Below are 19927 nucleotides of genomic sequence, written 5' to 3'. Positions count from 1 at the left end.
TCTCCCTGTATCCTCATGACAACCTGTCTGTCTCCCTGTATCCTCATGACAACCTGTCTGTCTCCCTGTATCTTCATGACAACCTGTCTCCCTGTATCCTCATGACAACCTGTCTGTCTCCCTGTATCCTCATGACAACCTGTCTGTCTCCCTGTATCCTCATGACAACCTGTCTGTCTCCCTGTATCCTCATAACAACCTGTCTGTCTCCCTGTATCCTCATGACAACCTGTCTGTCTCCCTGTATCCTCATGACAACCTGTCTGTCTCCCTGTACCCTCATGACAACCTGTCTGTCTCCCTGTATCCTCATGACAACCTGTCTGTCTCCCTGTATCCTCTCAAGCTGTGCATATCCTTTAATAAAAATGCAGAAACACAGTAGTGGGTTAGTCAAATTCTACACACTGTTATAACAAAACCCAACTCAATGAAATGCACTTGAAATAGAGGTTGACTTGACATAGTACATTTGTCAACTGTTAGCTTAAAAAATGATGACTAATTAATATATTATGCACCCCACTATTCATGACAACAAATGCTTGATGTGGTGTTAGCCAGACATTTCAAAGGAGTGAAAGAGACATTTCAACACCAGCTCAGTATCTATGAGTCTCTGCCCAGGGCAGAGGCTGTTGTTAATGACTGCTTCCTCAATCTTTGTTTCCTGTTGCAGCCCGGGCTTTGGGCTCTGGCACCTACTCAGAGACGCTCTTATCTGTCTGACCGACACAATAGGATAGAGTCCAGATATCTAAAAGAGGGAGGGGGAGAGAGGGAGAAAGTTTCCAAGTTGGAAATTCCAGAGTAGCTTATTCACGCCCAGGCAGTGTCATAACGATGAATTCCGGTCTTTGGCCGTTGTTGAAGTGTTGGTTGGTGTATATATATGTGTGCACAGAGTACCAGAGAGCAGTATCATTTCATCCACTGGATCAGACTAGAAACATATCCTTTGGAGATTTACCTGCAAAAGAGCATCACATTTTAATCTTACAATGGTAAGTACTGTTGAGAGAATTGTTTTATGCCTTAAAATTAAGATGCACCAGTTAGTTTATATACATTTCAGACAGCCAATGCATTCTCAGTCTGTAAAGTATGGCTTGATGTTGTCTCCACAGGACTTCTGCTCTGCATCACAGCAAGCCAGAAGCCCCAGCTCATGGATCACCCTCTTCCTCCTGTACACAGGTAAGAAACACATTTCAAAAGATCTATGCATTTCTAAAATCCCACTCATGTAAACTCATTCATGTACTGTATGTCAATATTGACCTTTTTGTCATTTCTCAGTTGTCACCATGTGCACTAGAGTAGAGGGCTGGTCCTACCATCACTCCAACAAAACTATGAACTGGGACACTGCTAGAAAGTGGTGCACAGAGCACTACACTGACATGGTGGCCATCCAGAACCGTGGAGAGATCTCCCACCTTAACAGCATCCTGCCCAGGCAGGCCAACTATTACTGGATAGGGATCCGTAAGGTGGACGACGTGTGGACCTGGGTGGGGACCAATAAGATCCTGACTAAAGAGGCAGAGAACTGGGCAGACGGGGAACCCAACAACGGGGGGAACAATGAGGACTGTGTGGAGATGTACATCAAGAGAGAGAAGGACACAGGGAAGTGGAACGACGAGTCTTGTATGAAGAAGAAGACGGCTCTGTGCTTCACAGCCTCGTGTCAGAGCGACTCATGTTACCATGGAGAGTGTGTGGAGACCATCAACAGCCACCACTGTAAATGCTCTGAGGGCTTCTACGGAGAGCAGTGTGAACACGGTAAGCAAGCCCAGGATGATATAGTCCAAATATCTAATACAGGCAGTATCAAGCCAACTGTTATCACACTCAATGTTCTCTTAATTGTAACTCTTTGCCTGTTTTCCTTTGTTGGCAGTTGTTGAATGTAAGATGGAGGAGGTCACTGTCCCTGCTAATGCCAGTGTCAGTTGCTCTCACCCCAATGGGAATTTCTCCTTTGACTCGACGTGTCAGTATTCCTGTGAAGAGGGGTACCGGCTGAGCAGCTCCGGGCCTATGAGATGCACAGCCTCAGAATCATGGTCAAAACAGCCTCCCAACTGTGAATGTAAGTATATCCTCTTATAAACCTTATAAATAAGGTGTTCTGGAAGGACTAAATAGAGAATAAAAAACGGCTACAATTTGTCATAAACTTTTGATTTGTACTGTCTTTGAATTACTTCAGTGTCTTGCTATCGGTCTTTATACCAGTATGACAGCTTAGACCTCCTGTATTTCAGTTGTTGTGTATCTTGAGTAATGTCTTCATCGTGGCACATTTAGTCAGTTATTACAATCTGCCCTCTCCTCCTCAGTGGTCTTATGCAGTGAGCTGTATGAACCTGGGAAGGGTTCCATGGCCTGCTCCCATCCCCTGGGCTCCTTCAGCTACCTGTCCACCTGTACCTTTACATGTGAGGAGGGCTATGAGAGGCTGGCCTCCAGCTCTGCTACCCTGCAGTGTGGTGCCTCGGGACAGTGGAACGACTCACAGTCGCAGTGTATTGGTGTGTACAGGTTCTGGATCTGTAACATGTTACATCAATTGTAGTTGCTATAAATATATCAATGACACAGGACATTTTCCATTCAGAAATATCTAGGAGGACAAATAGAGTTTTGTAATTGTATGACAGTAGAATTGTCTCTGGACACAGACTGACCACTGCATCACTATTCACTCTGTCTTGCAGCTGTAAGCTGCCCTACCCTCCAGCAGCCACAGGATGGCGCTATCAGCTGTGGAGAAGACTTCACCTATGGAAGCAGCTGTAACTTTAGCTGCTCTGAGGGTTATCTCCTCAAGGGGGCGATCACAGTGACCTGCACATCAGCTGCTGAGTGGAGTGAGGAGATACCACACTGTGAAGGTAAGGACAAACTTTTTTGCATCTTTAAACTAGACCTGATTTAAACCATTGTCTAAATTGACAAGAGTTTTTAAATCAATTTAAACCAATGTACTTATTGACAAGATAGACTTCTGACCACTCTAACAATGAAAAAACATGTCCTCAAAGACGGAAGTCAGGCAGGAAATGGCGAGAACAGGTGGGACCATTCTAGCCAATGAGAGAGAAAATATGCGTGTGAACAACAGACCATAGAAACAGATTGAGGACTCATCTCTGTATATCAATCAAATGTATTTATAAAGCCCTTCTTACATCAGCTGATATCTCAAAGTGCTGTACAGAAACCCAGCCATAAACCCCAAACAGCAAGCAATGCAGGTGTAGAAGCACGGTGGCTAGGAAAAACTAGAAAGGCCAAAACCTAGGAAGAAACATAGAGAGGAACCAGGCTATGAGGGGTGGCCAGTCCTCTTCTGGCTGTGCTGGGTGGAGATTATAACAGAACATGGCCAAGATGTTCAAATGTTCATAGATTACCAACATTAGAACAGAACATGGCCAAGATGTTCAAATGTTCATAGATAACCAACAGGGTCAAATAATAATAATTACAGTGGTTTACGAGGGTTCAACAGGTCAGCACCTCAGGAGTAAATGACAGTTGGCTTTTCATAGCCGATCATTCAGAGTTTCTCCACCACTCCTGCTGTCTCTAGAAAGTTGAAAACAGCAGGTCTGGGACAGGTAGCGCGTCCGGTGAACAGGTCAGGGTTCCATAGACGCAGGCAGAACAGTTGAAACAGGAGCAGCAGCACGGCCAGGTGGACTGGGGACAGCAAGGAGTCATCATGCCAGGTAGTCCTGAGGCATGGTCCTAGGGCTCAGATCCTCTGAGAAAGAAAGAAAGAAAGAAATAAAGAAAGAAAGAAAGAAAGAAAGAAAGAAAGAAAGAAAGAGAAATAAAGTATTAGAGAGACCATACTAAAATTCACACAGGACACCGGATAAGACAGGAGAACTACTCCAGATATAACAGATTTACCCTAGCCCCCCGACACATAAACTACTGCAGCATAAATACTGGAGGCTGAGTCAGGAGGGGGGCTATCTGTGCCATTATAGAGTCTGTGACAGCAAAGACACATTTAGTAATGTATTGCGATCTGCCCTCTCCTCCCCAGTGGTTTTATGCAGTGAGCTGTATGAACCTGGGAAAGGTTCCATGGCCTGCTCCCATCCCCTGGGCTCCTTCAGCTACCTGTCCACCTGTACCTTTACCTGTGAGGAGGGCTATGAGAGGCTGGCCTCCAGCTCTACTACCCTGCAGTGTGGAGCCTCGGGACAGTGGAACGACTCACAGCCGCAGTGTATTGGTGTGTACAGGTTCTGGATATCTGTAAACGTTGATAACATGTTACATCAACTGTAGTTGCTATAAATATATGAATGACACAGGACATTTTCCATTCAGAAATATCTAGGAGGGCAAATCGAGTTTTGTAATTGTATGACAGTAGAATTGTCTCTGGACACAGACTGACCACTGCATCACTATTCACTCTGTCTTGCAGCTGTAAGCTGCCCTACCCTCCAGCAGCCACAGGATGGCGCTATCAGCTGTGGAGAAGACTTCACCTATGGAAGCAGCTGTAACTTTAGCTGCTCTGAGGGTTATCTCCTCAAGGGGGCGATCACGCTGACCTGCACATCAGCTGCTGAGTGGAGTGAGGAGATACCACACTGTGAAGGTAAGGACAAACTTTTTTGCATCTTTAAAATAGACCTGATTTAAACCATTGTCTAAATTGAGAAGAGTTTTCAAACCAATGTATTTATTGACAAGATAGACATATGACCACTCTAACAATGGAAAAACATGTCCTCAAAGATGGAAGTCAGGCAGGAAATGGCGAGAACAGGTGGGACCATTCTAGCCAATGAGAGGGCAGAGATGACTGTGAACAACAGACCATAGTAATATATGTATTTTATTGTATTGCATTTAACCGTTATTTAACTTGGAAAGTCAGTTAAGAACAAATTCTTATTTAAAATTACGACCTATCAAAAGGCAAAAGGCCTCCTGTGGGGACCTGGGCTGGGAAAAAATAACAAATAAATTCTATTAAAATATAGGACAAAACACACATCACAACAAGAGAGACAACACAACACTACGTAAAGAGAGACCTAAGACAACAACATAGCAAGGCAGCAACACATGACAACACAGCATGGTTCAGTAGCAACACAATATAACAACATGGTAGCAACACAACATGGCAGCAGCACAACATGACAACAACATGGCAGCAGCACAACATGGTAGCAGTACAAAACAGGGTACAAACACTCTTAGGCACTGACAACAGCACAAAGATCAAGAAGGTAGAGACAACAATACATCACACAAAGCAGCCACAACTGTCAGTAAGAGTGTCCATGATTGAGTCTTTGAATTAAGAGATTGAGATAAAACTGTTCAGTTTGAGTGTTTGTTGCAGCTCGTTCCACTCGCTAGCTGCAGCAAACTGAAAAGACGAGCGACTCAGGGATGTGTGCGCTTTGGGGACCTTTAACAGAAGGTGACTGGCAGAACAGGTGTTGTGTTTGGAGGATGAGGGCTGCAGTAGATATCTCAGATAGGGGGGAGTGAGGCTTTAAGAGGGTTTTATAAATAAGCATCAACCAGTGGGTCTTGCGACAAGATTACAGAAGAGTATAGAGTGCAGTGATGTGTCCTATAAGGAACATTGGTGGCAAATCTGAAAGCCGAATGTTAAAGAACATCTAGCCGTTCAAGAGCACCCTTACCTGCCGATCAATAAATTACATCTCTGTAATCTAGCATGGGTAGGATGGTCATCTGAATCAGGGTTAGTTTGGCAGCTGGGGTGAAAGAGGAGTGATTACAATAGAGGAAACCAAGTCTAGATAGTGGACTCATCTCTGAATCTGTGCCATTATAGAGTCTGTGACAGCATTGACACATTTAGTCATGTATTGTGATCTGCCCTCTCCTCCCCAGTGGTCTTATGCAGTGAGCTGTATGAACCTGGGAAGGGTTCCATGGCCTGCTCCCATCCCCTGGGCTCCTTCAGCTACCTGTCCACCTGTACCTTTACCTGTGAGGAGGGCTATGAGAGGCTGGCCTACAGCTCTGCTACCCTGCAGTGTGGAGCCTCGGGACAGTGGAACGACTCACAGCCGCAGTGTGTTGGTGTGTATAGGTTCTGGATATCTGTAAACATAGCCCCCATAACATGTTACATCAACTGTAGTTGCTATAAATATATGAATGACACAGGACATTTTCCATTCAGAAATATCTAGGACGGAAAATAGAGTTTTGTAATTGTATGACAGTAGAATTGTCTCTGGACACAGACTGACCACTGCACCACTCTGTCTTGCAGCTGTAAGCTGCCCTACCCTCCAGCAGCCACAGGATGGCGCTATCAGCTGTGGAGAAGACTTCACCTTCGGAAGCAGCTGCAACTTTAGCTGCTCTGAGGGTTATCTCCTCAAGGGGGCGATCACAGTGACCTGCACATCAGCTGCTGAGTGGAGTGAGGAGATACCACACTGTGAAGGTAAGGACACATTTTTTTGCATCTTTAAAATAGACCTGATTTTAACCATTGTCTATATTGAGAAGAGTTTTTAAATCAATTTAAACCATTGTCTATATTGACAAGTGTGTTTAAACTCTTAATTAACAAGACCACTCTAACAATGGAAAAACACGTCCAATATTAAGTCATTTTTCTCAAAGTTGCTGAAATGCCATGTGCGTCCACTTACATCAGTGCATTCGTAAAACAACATGTATTTATTTATCTTGGCAAGTCAGTTAAGAACAATTTGTTATTTACAATGACGGCCTACCCCAGACAACGCTGGGCCAATTGTGTGCCGCCCAATGGGATTCCCAATTACAGCCAGATTAGATGCAGCCTGGATACAAACCAGGGACTGCAGGGATGCCTCTTCCAATGAGATGAAGTGCATTAGACCGCTGCACCACTCGTGAGCCCCAAACTACCAGGGCCATAAACATAACATTACAAAACTTCTATTCAATCAAATAAGCCTCACGTAGCAAGTTAACAATGACATTTTGTTGTTGACCAAATTCGACACCATCTCATTGACCTTCATACTAAAATTCCTCACTTCATGGTCTTATTTTCATGGACAGATTTAAAACTCTCACTTCGAATCTTCTTCTCTGTTTAAACTCAGTCAATTTACACACGATACTAAAACACTATAGACTGAGTTTAAATAGAGAGAAAGAGGTGAAGTGAGAGGTTTTACTCAGCCCGAGAGTATTAAAAAAAAAATATTAAGAACACCTGCTCTTTCCATGACAAAGACTGACCAGGTGAATCCGGTTGAAAGCTATGATCACTTATTGATGTCACTTGTTAAATCAACTTCAATCAGTGTAGACGAAAGGGAGGAGACAGGTTAAATAAGGATTTTTAAGCCTTAAGACAATTGGATTGTGTCTGTGTGCCATTCAGAGGGTTAATGTGCAAGACAAAATATTTAAGTGCCTATGAATGAGGTATGGTAGTAGGCGCCAGGCGCACCGGTTTGAATGTGTCAAGAACTGCAACGCTGCTGGGTTTTTCACGCTCAACAGTTTCCCATGTTTCAAGAATGGTCCACCACCCAAAGGACATCCAGACAACTTGACACAACTGTGGGAAGCATTGGAGTCAACATGAGCCAGCGTCCCTGTGGAATGCTTTCGACACCTTGTAGAGTCCATGTCTGACGAATTGAGGCTGTTCTGAGGGCAACTCCGTGGGGGGGGGGGGGTGTAACTCAATATATATATATTAATATACCTTTTAGCAGATGCTTTAATCCAAAGTGAGTTGCAGTCATGCGGGCATCCATTTTCCCTATAAGTCTTATCTCCTTATGGATGTCTGCCACACACATGAGCTCTCCAACGACAATCATTTTCATTATTTCATCCACAACTGTTTGTTTCCTTTTGTGGTGTTTTTATATACTAACCACTGTGTCCTTCTCTCAGCTGTCCAGTGCCCCTCTCCTGTGGTTCCTCTGGGGGGTCAGGTCAGCTGTGAGGCCCCCTCACATCCCTGGGGCTCTGTCTGCAACTTCAGCTGTGATGAGGGCTACGATCACCAGGGGGCCCCAAACATGCAGTGTTCACGGTCAGGGGAGTGGAGCGCTGAAACACCTACCTGCACAGGTATGTTATAACCTCTGTTACTCTTTCTGTGAGACACAATCAAACTGAATATTCTGTGAGACACAACCAAATTGAAATTCTGTGAGACGACCAACTTGGATTTTTGCTGGTCATCAGGACAATGTATGTTTATGTAGAGGTTATAAAGGCTTTATGAATGCATCATGAATGCATATCCTACATATGGGGGCTACCAAAATTCGAACATTCTTGAGAGGGTTGTAAATCAGTGATGTGGCCAATCAGTTGATTCAGATTGTTTGACTGTTTTCCTCTGTTTCTTGTTTCCTCCAGCCACACCTGAGCCTCCATTGAACCCCACTATCCTAGGCCTGGCAGCAGGGGGCGCTGTGTCATTATCTGGCCTCTCTCTGGCTGCATGGCTCCTCAAACGAATCAGACAGAAAGGTAAACACAGAAGAAGTCCCTTATCTTCTACACTCACAGTCATTGGTTAGGAATTAGAAAGTTATAAGAAATTCAAAAATATCTCTGTTTCATAACACAGATTTGATTCAGAATGGCTATTTATTACTTGACAATACTCATCAATATGCTCTTCATTGTATCCTTCCAGCTAACAAGTTTGATCTGAACAGCACCTCAGACATTGAGGAACCTTTACAGACCTACAGGAACAGCATCGACAGCCTGATATAGAGACCAACAACAATAACAGCAACAATAACAACAGCAGGAACAACAGCAGGAACAACAGCAGGAACAACAGCAGGAACAACAGCAGGAACAACAGCAGGAACAACAGCAGGAACAGGTTGGCTCTGTTTTCAAAGAAGATCTGCTGGTCACACCCGGATCACAGTTCCTCAGTATTGTAATGTAGTAGGTTAGATAGCCTTGAATCGTCTGACTGGGAGAGAGGTGCTACGTTGAGTATACAGAATCATCTGTTCTCATGATGGTCCTACAGAAAATGTATTTTTTCTCCCTAAGGGAGTTTTGTATTGAACAAATTGTTCACCACTGGCTGGTATATGACCACAAGTGGACACATTTCTTATGATACTGATCTTGACAGCTATTTTATACAAACTACAGAAAGTTATATATAATATTCCCCTGTATAATTAATATAATTGTATGATTTTACAGAACTGTGAAATCAATGCCTTTTAGTATTTAAGTCATATTTATTTTTAAACCACAGTCTGTGTGTTACAGAATTACATTTGATGTTGAAAAAGTGTCTTTTTAAATATAATAAACATTTCAAACATTGTCAATAATGCTCTTATTTTTTTCCATTATTTTCTGTCCAATGCTTTTTATAATAGCTGCGAATAAATAGTCCATTGCTATCTGAGTTCAAATGTACCAACAGAGAGCAAAATTTATTCAAATATACCAGTAGAATAAGAATAGGTAGAGTGGTACGAAAGGATCCCAAGAGGACTTCACTAAGCCCCACGCCCCTTGGTTACTTTAGCAAACTCAGACATTTTCACAGGAAGGCCAAATCCCCTTTCAACCACTGGAAATATCCCCTCAGAATGATCCCAATCTGTGTTTCTAATAAACAATAAAATAAACACAGACTACCCCTTACAAATCAGGAAACTCTTTGGTATTTTGTGTCAGACTGTCATTACAATTGCTTCACAGAAACCTGGTAAAATGATGTTTGTAGTGTAGCTAGCCACTAAATGGCTCTGAATTCACCTTCAGCATACAGTCAAAGCTATAACCACAGAAAGCACAGTATGAAGATAGGCAGACACTGCTTCTCCTATAGAAATCTCATAGGAGATGTCATGGCAATAGTGGCTAGCTAAGCTCATACGTAGAAACACATCATAGGGTATAACGGTCTTCTCGCCAGTGGTGGAAAAAGTTTTCATACTTGAGTAAAAGTAAACATACCTTACTTAATAGGAAATGACTCAAGTCAAAGTAAAAGTACAAGTATAAATCATTTCAAATTCCTTACATTAAGCAAAGCAGACAAACACATGTTCTTATTTACAGATAGCCAGGGGCTCAATCCAACACTCAGACATCCTTTACAAAGGAAGCATGTGCTTAGTGAATCCGCCAGATCAGTGTCAATAGGGATGACCAGGGATGTTCTCTTGATAAGTGTGTGAATTAATCCCTGTCCTGCTGAGCATTCAAAATGTAACGAGTACTTTTGTGTGTCAGGGGAAATGTATGGAGTAAAAAGTACATCATTTTCTTTATTTACATTTTTTTATTTAACCAGGCATGTCAGCTATGAACAAATTCTTATTTACGATGACGTCCTACCCCGGGCCAAACCTGGCCTACCCCGGGCCAAACCTGGCCTACCCCGGGCCAAACCTGGACGACACTGGGCCAATTGAGCACCACCCTATGGGACTCCCAATCACGGCCAGATGTGATGCAGCCTGGATGTGTTCACAAAGCATCTCAGAGTGATGTGTTGATCCAGAATCAGTTTTATTGGACCGGTGGGACCTGATACTAGATCAGCACTCCTGCTCTGAAATACTTTGTGGATACGAGAGGGAGGGGGTCACCTATCAACATTGCAACACAATGGTACGCTCCATGCTGTCAGCACGGGCGCTTGTTCCTGTCTGGTGGGAGACTGACTCAGGTCTTTAGAGGGGTTGTGTCTGGGTCATTTCCAAATGCGGTACCATGACCTCATGACCTCAGGCCCTTATATACAGTATATTTAAAAAAAAAAAAAAAACTTTATTGCAGACCACTTTAGACAGCAGGTATTTGATGAGGTCATATCCCCCACTGTGAATCCCCACTTTATTGCAGACCAGTTTAGACAGCATGTATTTGATGGGGTCATATCTGCCACTGTGAATCCCCACTTTATTGCAGACCAGTTTAGACAGCATGTATTTGATGGGGTCATATCCCCCACTGTGAATCCCCACTTTATTGCAGACCAGTTTAGACAGCATGTATTTGATGGGGTCATATCTGCCACTGTGAAATCCCACTTTATTGCAGACCACTTTAGACAGCAGGTATTTGATGGGGTCATATCTGCCACTGTGAAATCCCACTTTATTGCAGACCACTTTAGACAGCAGGTATTTGATGGGGTCATATCCCCCACTGTGAAACCCCACTTCAGTGGAGACCAGGACCATTGTGTTCCTCCCTGAACTTTTGCTAACCTCTCTGTCAGCATGTGGCGATCCTTCATTCGGGGCAAATGGGGCAGAGCCCCACCTGTATTGAGCCCCACATTTTTAGCAAAAAAAAAAACAGGGCTTGCATGTTTTGCATGTTATTTTGGCATTAATAGGTGTCACATATAAGTTTGCAAACGATGTAAAAAATAATATATATCATTGAGTTAATAAAGCTGCATACAAACATGGTGGCCAAGGCAGCTTCAAAATGCAGGTGTTTCAGCCTAGCGCAATGCTTTCTGTGGTGGTGGGGCAAACCAACGGAAAATATGGAGTGTTGTTCCATGATTGGCTCTGTGTTCTGTCACTCATGGAGACACTATGTCACTGCCAAGTCTCAGGGTAGAGCTAGAAAAATGTTGCCCTTTGGGTGCTGCCATAGAGTTACATTAGAAGTGCCCATCCAAGAAGGCTCAAGGTCATTGGCCACAGATAAAATTAGGTCAAATCACATTATATGTACAGTAGCTTTGATTGGACTGATCATGTCAACATCATACTTTCAAAATCGTAGCTAGCAGTCATCATTAATCAAGTTGACAATCAACCCGCAAATCATTTTTAATCTTTGTCATATGAAGAGAAATAATGAAGAGACATTATAGATAAAACGTATCGGTGCTCATCGGCCAACAAGTTGGAAATCGCAAATTTACAGTGCCTTGCGAAAGTATTCGGCCCCCTTGAACTTTGCGACCTTTTGCCACATTTCAGGCTTCAAACATAAAGATATAAAACTGTATTTTTTTGTGAAGAATCAACACCAAGTGGGACACAATCATGAAGTGGAACGACATTTATTGGATATTTTTAACTTTTTTAACATATCAAAAACTGAAAAATTGGGCGTGCAAAATTATTCAGCCCCCTTAAGTTAATACTTTGTAGCGCCACCTTTTGCTGCGATTACAGCTGTAAGTCGCTTGGGGTATGTCTCTATCAGTTTTGCACATCGAGAGACTGAAATTTTTTCCCATTCCTCCTTGCAAAACAGCTCGAGCTCAGTGAGGTTGGATGGAGAGCATTTGTGAACAGCAGTTTTCAGTTCTTTCCACAGATTCTCGATTGGATTCAGGTCTGGACTTTGACTTGGCCATTCTAACACCTGGATATGTTTATTTTTGAACCATTCCATTGTAGATTTTGCTTTATGTTTTGGATCATTGTCTTGTTGGAAGACAAATCTCCGTCCCAGTCTCAGGTCTTTTGCAGACTCCATCAGGTTTTCTTCCAGAATGGTCCTGTATTTGGCTTCATCCATCTTCCCATCAATTTTAACCATCTTCCCTGTCCCTGCTGAAGAAAAGCAGGCCCAAACCATGATGCTGCCACCACCATGTTTGACAGTGGGGATGGTGTGTTCAGGGTGATGAGCTGTGTTGCTTTTACGCCAAACATAACATTTTGCATTGTTGCCAAAAAAGTTCAATTTTGGTTTCATCTGACCAGAGCACCTTCTTCCACATGTTTGGTGTGTCTCCCAGGTGGCTTGTGGCAAACTTTAAACGACACTTTTTATGGATATCTTTAAGAAATGGCTTTCTTCTTGCCACTCTTCCATAAAGGCCAGATTTGTGCAATATACGACTGATTGTTGTCCTATGGACAGAGTCTCCCAACTCAGCTGTAGATCTCTGCAGTTCATCCAGAGTGATCATGGGCCTCTTGGCTGCATCTCTGATCAGTCTTCTCCTTGTATGAGCTGAAAGTTTAGAGGGACGGCCAGGTCTTGGTAGATTTGCAGTGGTCTGATACTCCTTCCATTTCAATATTATCGCTTGCACAGTGCTCCTTGGGATGTTTAAAGCTTGGTAAATCTTTTTGTATCCAAATCCGGCTTTAAACTTCTTCACAACAGTATCTCGGACCTACCTGGTGTGTTCCTTGTTCTTCATGATGCTCTCTGCGCTTTTAACGGACCTCTGAGACTATCACAGTGCAGGTGCATTTATACGGAGACTTGATTACACACAGGTGGATTGTATTTATCATCATTAGTCATTTAGGTCAACATTGGATCATTCAGAGATCCTCACTGAACTTCTGGAGAGAGTTTGCTGCACTGAAAGTAAAGGGGCTGAATAATTTTGCACGCCCAATTTTTCCGTTTTTGATTTGTTAAAAAAGTTTGAAATATCCAATAAATGTCGTTCCACTTCATGATTGTGTCCCACTTGTTGTTGATTCTTCACAAAAAAATACATCTTTATATCTTTATGTTTGAAGCCTGAAATGTGGCAAAAGGTCGCAAAGTTCAAGGGGGCCAAATACTTTCGCAAGGCACTGTAACAATGAATGGTTTGGACGGAATGACTGATAGTGGCTAACTGCAAGCATTGCAAAGCCATCACTAGCCTGCTATTCATTGGAGTCTAGGATGAAGAGGCTCTTTTCCAAGTTTAAAATCATAAACATTCAACATTGTCCATGCTGTCAATGAAGCATGATTTGTGCTGCGCTCAAAACAACTGTTAACTCGGAACTGCGAAAACTTTGACTTCAGTGAGTTCAAGACAACTGGGAAGTCGGGAATAAACGAGCTCCAACTGGGAAAATACGTTTTGAACGGTCATCCGACTCGGAATTGTAAATCCGGCCTCTTTATAGAGCTACGACGTCATCATATCTCGACCTTGTCCCCCCCCCCCCCCCCCCCCGAGTTCCCAGTTGTTTTGAAAGCAACATAAATCCAGAGAATGCCAGACTTTGATGACAAAATTTGCCCATAAAGGACCGCTGCGTCACCTTCCTGTTGAAGTGAACACAGCACAACAAGGTGAGTCCAAAAATGTATTGTATGCTGCTGCATAAATTATGTAATATACCAGGGAGATATGTGTACGGTAGCTAAGAAAGTAGCCCATGTGTAGCCCATGTGCCTCACCCTAATAATTTGGTCTATTTACCCCTATATTTGCTGTTCTGACTTGGCGGTGACCATGTAGCCTATAACCTGTTTTAGAGAAATGAAATCATTGAATATTGTAAGAGCTTTCATTGTCTGTGTCACGTTCTGACCTTAGTTCCTTTGTTTTGTCTTTGTTTATATGGTCAGGGCGTGAGTTGGGGTGGGCAGTCTATGTTTGTTTTTCTATGTTTGGTTTCTGTGTTCGGCCTAGTATGGTTCTCAATCAGAGGCAGGTGTCGTTAGTTGTCTCTGATTGAGAATCATACTTAGGTAGCCATTTTCCACCTGTGTTTTCGTGGGTGTTTGTCTTCCATGTCAGTGTTTGTCGCCACACGGGACTGTTTCGTTGATGCATGTTTATTATTTTGTTCCAGTGTTCAGTTGTGTTTTTGAATAAATCAATATGGACACTTACCACGCTGAGTTTTGGTCCGATCCTTGCTACTCCTCCTCAGACGAAGAGGAGGAAATCCGTTACAGTCTGCTTCTATACACCTCTATTTATCCTACGGTTCTGACTTGGTGTACATGGAGAATACTTTAAGAACGGCCCATGTTCTGAATTCTGTCGTACATTTCGAAAGTGCTCAACAAATAGCTATATTGACTACTTCCGTCCTAGCTCGCTCATTAATGTCTTAAAGAGATGGCCTCTTATCCACTTGTCGTTCCCTATTGCCATAGTTTGTACATCTCAATTGTCATTAAAAAGCACATTTGTTTAAGCAAGTCAGCCATAAAAGCTGTTTCTTTAAAAAGCAGTAGATGAGGCTGAATGAACTGTTTCGCTGCCAGACAATGCTCACTGGTAGCCAGGTGTAGCAGTGGTAAGATTTTGGGACTGCAGTAGGGGACAGTTTTATATAGGCCGTAACAGTTTGTGGGCACCGCTTGTCACCGTTATAGTGCAAGAAATGTTTTGTTTAGAAACAGTTTTCATCTTTAGCTAACCTCTCTGCCAGCATCGTGAGGGGACAGAAACAGATCTCATCTTTAGCTAACCTCTCTGTCAGCCTCGTGAGGGGACAGAAACAGATCTCATCTTTAGCTAACCTCTCTGTCAGCCTCGTGAGGGGACAGAAACAGATCTCATCTTTAGCTAACCTCTCTGTCAGCATCGTGAGGGGACAGAAACAGATCTCATCTTTCATTTCCTGAAACTGGGGCAAGTAAAACAAAACTCTACCTGGAATGCCTTGCACTTCCCAGAACTTTTTACTGTTACTAACAGTCATTATTCAGTCAGTCATGAATCATACCCCATTCACTGTAATGTAGAATAAACATTTAGTGAATGATCAAGCATCCGGGTATTCTATGTTAATTTGGGAATCAATGGTAAAAGGACTCCATGTGATACATTGAATGCAGATTGGAATCCATATAGGAGGCTTTGTCAAATTGTTCTGAAAGCCAAACTGAGCTCCATTCCAAACCCAGGTTAGCCCAACACCACAGTCTGAGTGCCAGAGAAGGAGACCGACACATGGTAAGTATGAGATGGGAGCTCTCCTTTGGTCTCTCTTATAATTGGCCGTCCCTACCATTCACTGTTGTATTGTAGATAGAATTTTGTCTCGATAACCACAGTGTGTGATTTTTACTGTTTATGGACAAACACAGGCAGTCCATGGACCCTTCTTCAGACAGCCACAGGTAGTAACAATAATGTGGATGCTAATCATAGTCCTAGGTGTGTGTGGAGGACATGCCACGGGCTGGACATATCATGCCTCCACAAATACCATGAACTGGACCATGGCAAGAGAGTGGTGTTGGATTAACAACCACACAGACATGGTAGTCATCCAAAACCAGGAAGAAAATAATTTCCTCCTCAACATCTTGCCTGATAGAACTGGGTCTCCGTATTACTGGATCGGAATCAAGAAGATCAATGGAAACTGGACATGGGTCGGAACCAACGGAACGTGGGTTGGGAATTCTTCCTGGGCACCCAACGAACCCAATAACAAACTGGGTGAGGAGTGTGTTGAGATATACGTCAACAAAGGGAACAGCGAGAATAATGGGAAGTGGAACGATGATATGTGCTCAAATCTCAAATACTCGCTATGCTACAGAGGTGAGGGACTCAACCATTGTTTTAGTTGTTTTTTTTTAAAGGCCACCAGTAAATCATTTGATGAAAGCTGTGTTGAGATTGTGACATATATTACATGATGTATATTTATATCACAGACCAATGCAACCAAACATCATGCATGGGACAAGGGAGATGCTTGGAGACCATCAACAATTTTACCTGTGTGTGTGAACCTGGGTTTGAGGGACACTTTTGCCAAACAGGTGAGGGGAATCTGGAAGCTGCTGTTCCCACCGTGTCACACCTCTCCTTTAACCTATGACCTTTTCTAATGAGGGTCGCTATGGCTACAACATCTGCTTCCTCAATTTCCTGAGTGGTACTTCATTTACACATCAGGCATTATGACAGGTCCCTACTGTACCCCACTGTTGTGCTGAAACCTTTCTTTGCCCCTAAAGCTAAGGGATGTGACCCCTTATGTCTACCTGATGGGTTTGTGAACTGCTCTGCTGTCAACTTTACTGTCAACTCTACATGCCGGTTGAGCTGTGAGAAGGGGAACCTACTGCTGGGATCCCCAGAAGTCAGCTGTGGCACGGACAGGGTCTGGACTGCAGTCTGGGGCGATGACATCTGGAGCAGGATCTGGGTCTGGAGTGGACAAAGGCCAGTTTGTGCAAGTAATTAAATCCCCTGATACCATCTCTCATCATGTACTACGGGTTACAGAACAACGTTATGGTGCTAGGCTAGGCTAGGCTAGGCTAGGCTAGGCTAGGCTAGCTACACCCCTGGTGTCTCAGAGGAAGTGAGGCTGCTGATGGAAATGAGCTAAATCTTGTGCAACTCATCACTTCTCAGAATACTGAGACTTTTTTGTTGCTGTACATTGGACCCTGTCCAAATAAAGTAACTCATTAATACAAGTCAAGGCAGGCTGTTTGGAGTTTGATATTACAGTATATACTGCAGCAAAAGGTGGTGGGGGGGGGCATCTATCAACACTTCAACACAATGGTACGCTCCATGCTGTCAGCACAAACGCTTGTTCCTGTCGGGTGGGAGACTGGAGACTGCCTCAGGTCTTTAGAGGGGTTGTGTCTGGGTCATTTCCATGTTGGACTGTAGCTGCTGGTTGACTGTGTGTTTCCTCAGGTTATCAGCATGTCCTAATGGCTGTAGCTGCTGGTTGGATGCTCTCACTGTCCTGCTGCATCTGCTGTTGTTTCAATCACAGAAAAAGTAAGTTCCAGTTGTTTATAAAAAAAATAATGTTTTATAAAAGATAACAAGTGTTTTTTTTTACCTGCTTTTTCTCCCCAATTGTTAGTCTTGTCTCATCGCTACAACTCCCGTACGGGCTCGGGAGAGACAAAGGTCAAAGGCCATGCGTCCTCCAAAACACAACCCAACCCAAGCTCTGCTTCTTAACACAGCGTGCATACCACCCGGAAGCCAGCCGCACCAATGTGTCAGAGGAAACACCGTGCACCTGGCGACCTGGTCAGCGTGCACCGCACCGCCACAGGGGTTGCTAGTGCACAATGACACAAGGCCATCAATTCTTTACTAAAGTGATATCATTAATCACTTTGCTCACAATGCTATTTCCCTTCATCTAAATTGACTAACACCTTTGATTTATACACACCTAATTGTCATCTTACATTTGGTTTGTCATTTAACAGACATTCACAGTAGTACAAAGCATATATTTTCATACTGGTTCCTCTTGGGAATCAAACCCACAACCCTGGTGTTGTAAGCACCCTACTCTACCAACTGTGTCACACAGAATCAATGGAACTTTCAAATTGATGACATACTTAAAAGGGTGTGACTAGCTAATAAGGATGCTCAATATAGACCTCCCTCCCCCCCTGATAACAGTTTGCCACTGGAGAGAATGCTCAGTGTCCTTGTATATCTTTGTAAATCAGTGATTTTTCAAAGTGGAAACACCAGTGACATAAAACAGAGGAACACACATTATAATAGTTTTAAAAATATATAATATTTAAACAGCCTTTTTTGATTTTATTGATCTATGAAATATATTAGATAGACATAGATCTAAACCCCCAGAACAGGTTTCGTTGTCTCATCGCGCTGTAGCAACTCCTTGTGGTGGACCGGGTGCCTGCAAGTTGACTTGGGCCGGCAGCTGGACTGTGTTTCCTCCGACACATTGGTGCGGCTGGATTCTGGGTGAAGTGAGCAGTATGTCAAGAAGCAGTGCGGCTTGGCTGGGTTGTGTCTCGGAGGAGGCATGGCCCCTGACCTTTGCCTCTCCCGAGTTCGTAGGGGAGTTGCAGCGATGGGACAAGACTGTAATTAACAATTGGATATCATGAAATTGGGTAGAAAAAGGGTACGAGTATTTTTTTTTTAACTGTTTTTACATGGTGCCAAAGTCAAGGGACAGCATTTCAAGAAATTCAAGATTTTTTTTCTTCTCTTTTGATCTTTTCGTTAGAAAAGAAGCATGCTCAACTAAGGTAAGAGATGCTGGCTTCTCCCCCAGGCCATGTGCTGGCTTCTCACCAAGGCCATGTGCTGGCTTCTCACCCAGACCATGTGCTGGCTTCTCACTCAGACCATGTGCTGGCTTCTCACCAAGGCCATGTGCTGGCTTCTCACTCAGACCATGTGCTGGCTTCTCACCAAGGCCATGTGCTGGCTTCTCACCCAGGCCATGTGCTGGCTTCTCACCCAGGCCATGTGCTGGCTTCTCACCCAGACCATGTGCTGGCTTCTCACCCAGACCATGTGCTGGCTTCTCACCCAGGCCATGTGCTGGCTTCTCACCAAGGCCATGTGCTGGCTTCTCACCCAGACCATGTGCTGGCTTCTCACTCAGACCATGTGCTGGCTTCTCACCAAGGCCATGTGCTGGCTTCTCACTCAGACCATGTGCTGGCTTCTCACCAAGGCCATGTGCTGGCTTCTCACCCAGGCCATGTGCTGGCTTCTCACCCAGACCATGTGCTGGCTTCTCACCCAGACCATGTGCTGGCTTCTCACCCAGGCCATGTGCTGGCTTCTCACCAAGGCCATGTGCTGGCTTCTCACCCAGACCATGTGCTGGCTTCTCACTCAGACCATGTGCTGGCTTCTCACCCAGGCCATGTGCTGGCTTCTCACCAAGGCCATGTGCTGGCTAAGTGCAGTATAGTGTGTTGTTGTTTTTGATTGATATCTTGACTTTTACTCTTATCCTGAAGGGAACCAGATGAGGGTGTGACGTCATCCAACGAGACAGGGGACAACTGATGGACCTCTGAGACTTCATACATTATGTCAATCTACCTATTGTTTCAACATACTGTGTGGGTTAGTCCACATCAAACATAGGATGTTGTAAATCGTTAGAATTATGTTACTGTATGTTTTGTGAATTCTACAAGTTCAACAGCTTTGTGTAAGAAAAGTAAATAAAACGATTTTAGCTCACTTGATTTTGGGGTTCAGAGTATATATATGGGGTAAATCAGTGTGCGTGGGAACAACACCTTTTTCTTCCCGCTTCAAGCACTGGGCGTGAGTGTGTATGCGTTCCTATAAATTGCAAAGGAAGTCATAATTAAAAAATATATTTTCTTCACCTTTTACTGCAGTGGGCTAAATCAGGGTCACACAGAGTGTTTCTTGGTAGTCATAAACACATCTACTTTGAAATTAAAG

General features: G+C 43.6%; 2 protein-coding genes across 2 annotated transcripts; both read left to right on the top strand.

Moving 5' to 3' along the window:
- Positions 1–866: 866 nt before the first annotated feature.
- LOC139410281 (E-selectin-like) lies at positions 867–10023 on the top strand. Its single transcript, XM_071155767.1, has 13 exons — positions 867–1004; positions 1128–1197; positions 1300–1791; positions 1910–2101; positions 2352–2543; positions 2730–2906; positions 4073–4264; positions 4463–4639; positions 5920–6111; positions 6308–6484; positions 7945–8124; positions 8419–8532; positions 8702–10023. Exons 1-13 carry the CDS (start codon positions 1002–1004, stop codon positions 8782–8784), a joined length of 2241 nt encoding a protein of 746 aa, XP_071011868.1. The 5' UTR covers positions 867–1001; the 3' UTR covers positions 8785–10023.
- A 639-nt stretch (positions 10024–10662) lies between these two features.
- LOC139409796 (L-selectin-like) lies at positions 10663–17416 on the top strand. The gene is made up of 6 exons (XM_071155172.1): positions 10663–10706; positions 15634–15682; positions 15817–16279; positions 16396–16503; positions 16702–16847; positions 17399–17416. Exons 1-6 carry the CDS (start codon positions 10663–10665, stop codon positions 17414–17416), a joined length of 828 nt encoding a protein of 275 aa, XP_071011273.1.
- Positions 17417–19927: the final 2511 nt, after the last annotated feature.

This window comes from Oncorhynchus clarkii, chromosome 5, assembly GCF_045791955.1.
Source record: "Oncorhynchus clarkii lewisi isolate Uvic-CL-2024 chromosome 5, UVic_Ocla_1.0, whole genome shotgun sequence".
Classification (NCBI taxonomy): Eukaryota; Metazoa; Chordata; class Actinopteri; order Salmoniformes; family Salmonidae; genus Oncorhynchus; species Oncorhynchus clarkii.
Note: the sequence above shows the minus strand (reverse complement) of the source record. Positions and strands in the feature narration are given on the sequence as shown.

Bases quoted from the DNA above. Each gene is read 5' to 3' on its own strand.
- LOC139409796 (XM_071155172.1), top strand. From the start codon at position 10,663: ATGGTACGCTCCATGCTGTCAGCACGGGCGCTTGTTCCTGTCTG. The intron at 15,683-15,816 runs GTAAGTATGAGA...GGACAAACACAG, and splicing joins GAGAAGGAGACCGACACATG to GCAGTCCATGGACCCTTCTT. The intron at 16,504-16,701 runs GTGAGGGGAATC...TTGCCCCTAAAG, and splicing joins GGGACACTTTTGCCAAACAG to CTAAGGGATGTGACCCCTTA.
- LOC139410281 (XM_071155767.1), top strand. The intron at 2,544-2,729 runs GTGTGTACAGGT...TCTGTCTTGCAG, and splicing joins CTCACAGTCGCAGTGTATTG to CTGTAAGCTGCCCTACCCTC. The intron at 6,112-6,307 runs GTGTGTATAGGT...TCTGTCTTGCAG, and splicing joins CTCACAGCCGCAGTGTGTTG to CTGTAAGCTGCCCTACCCTC.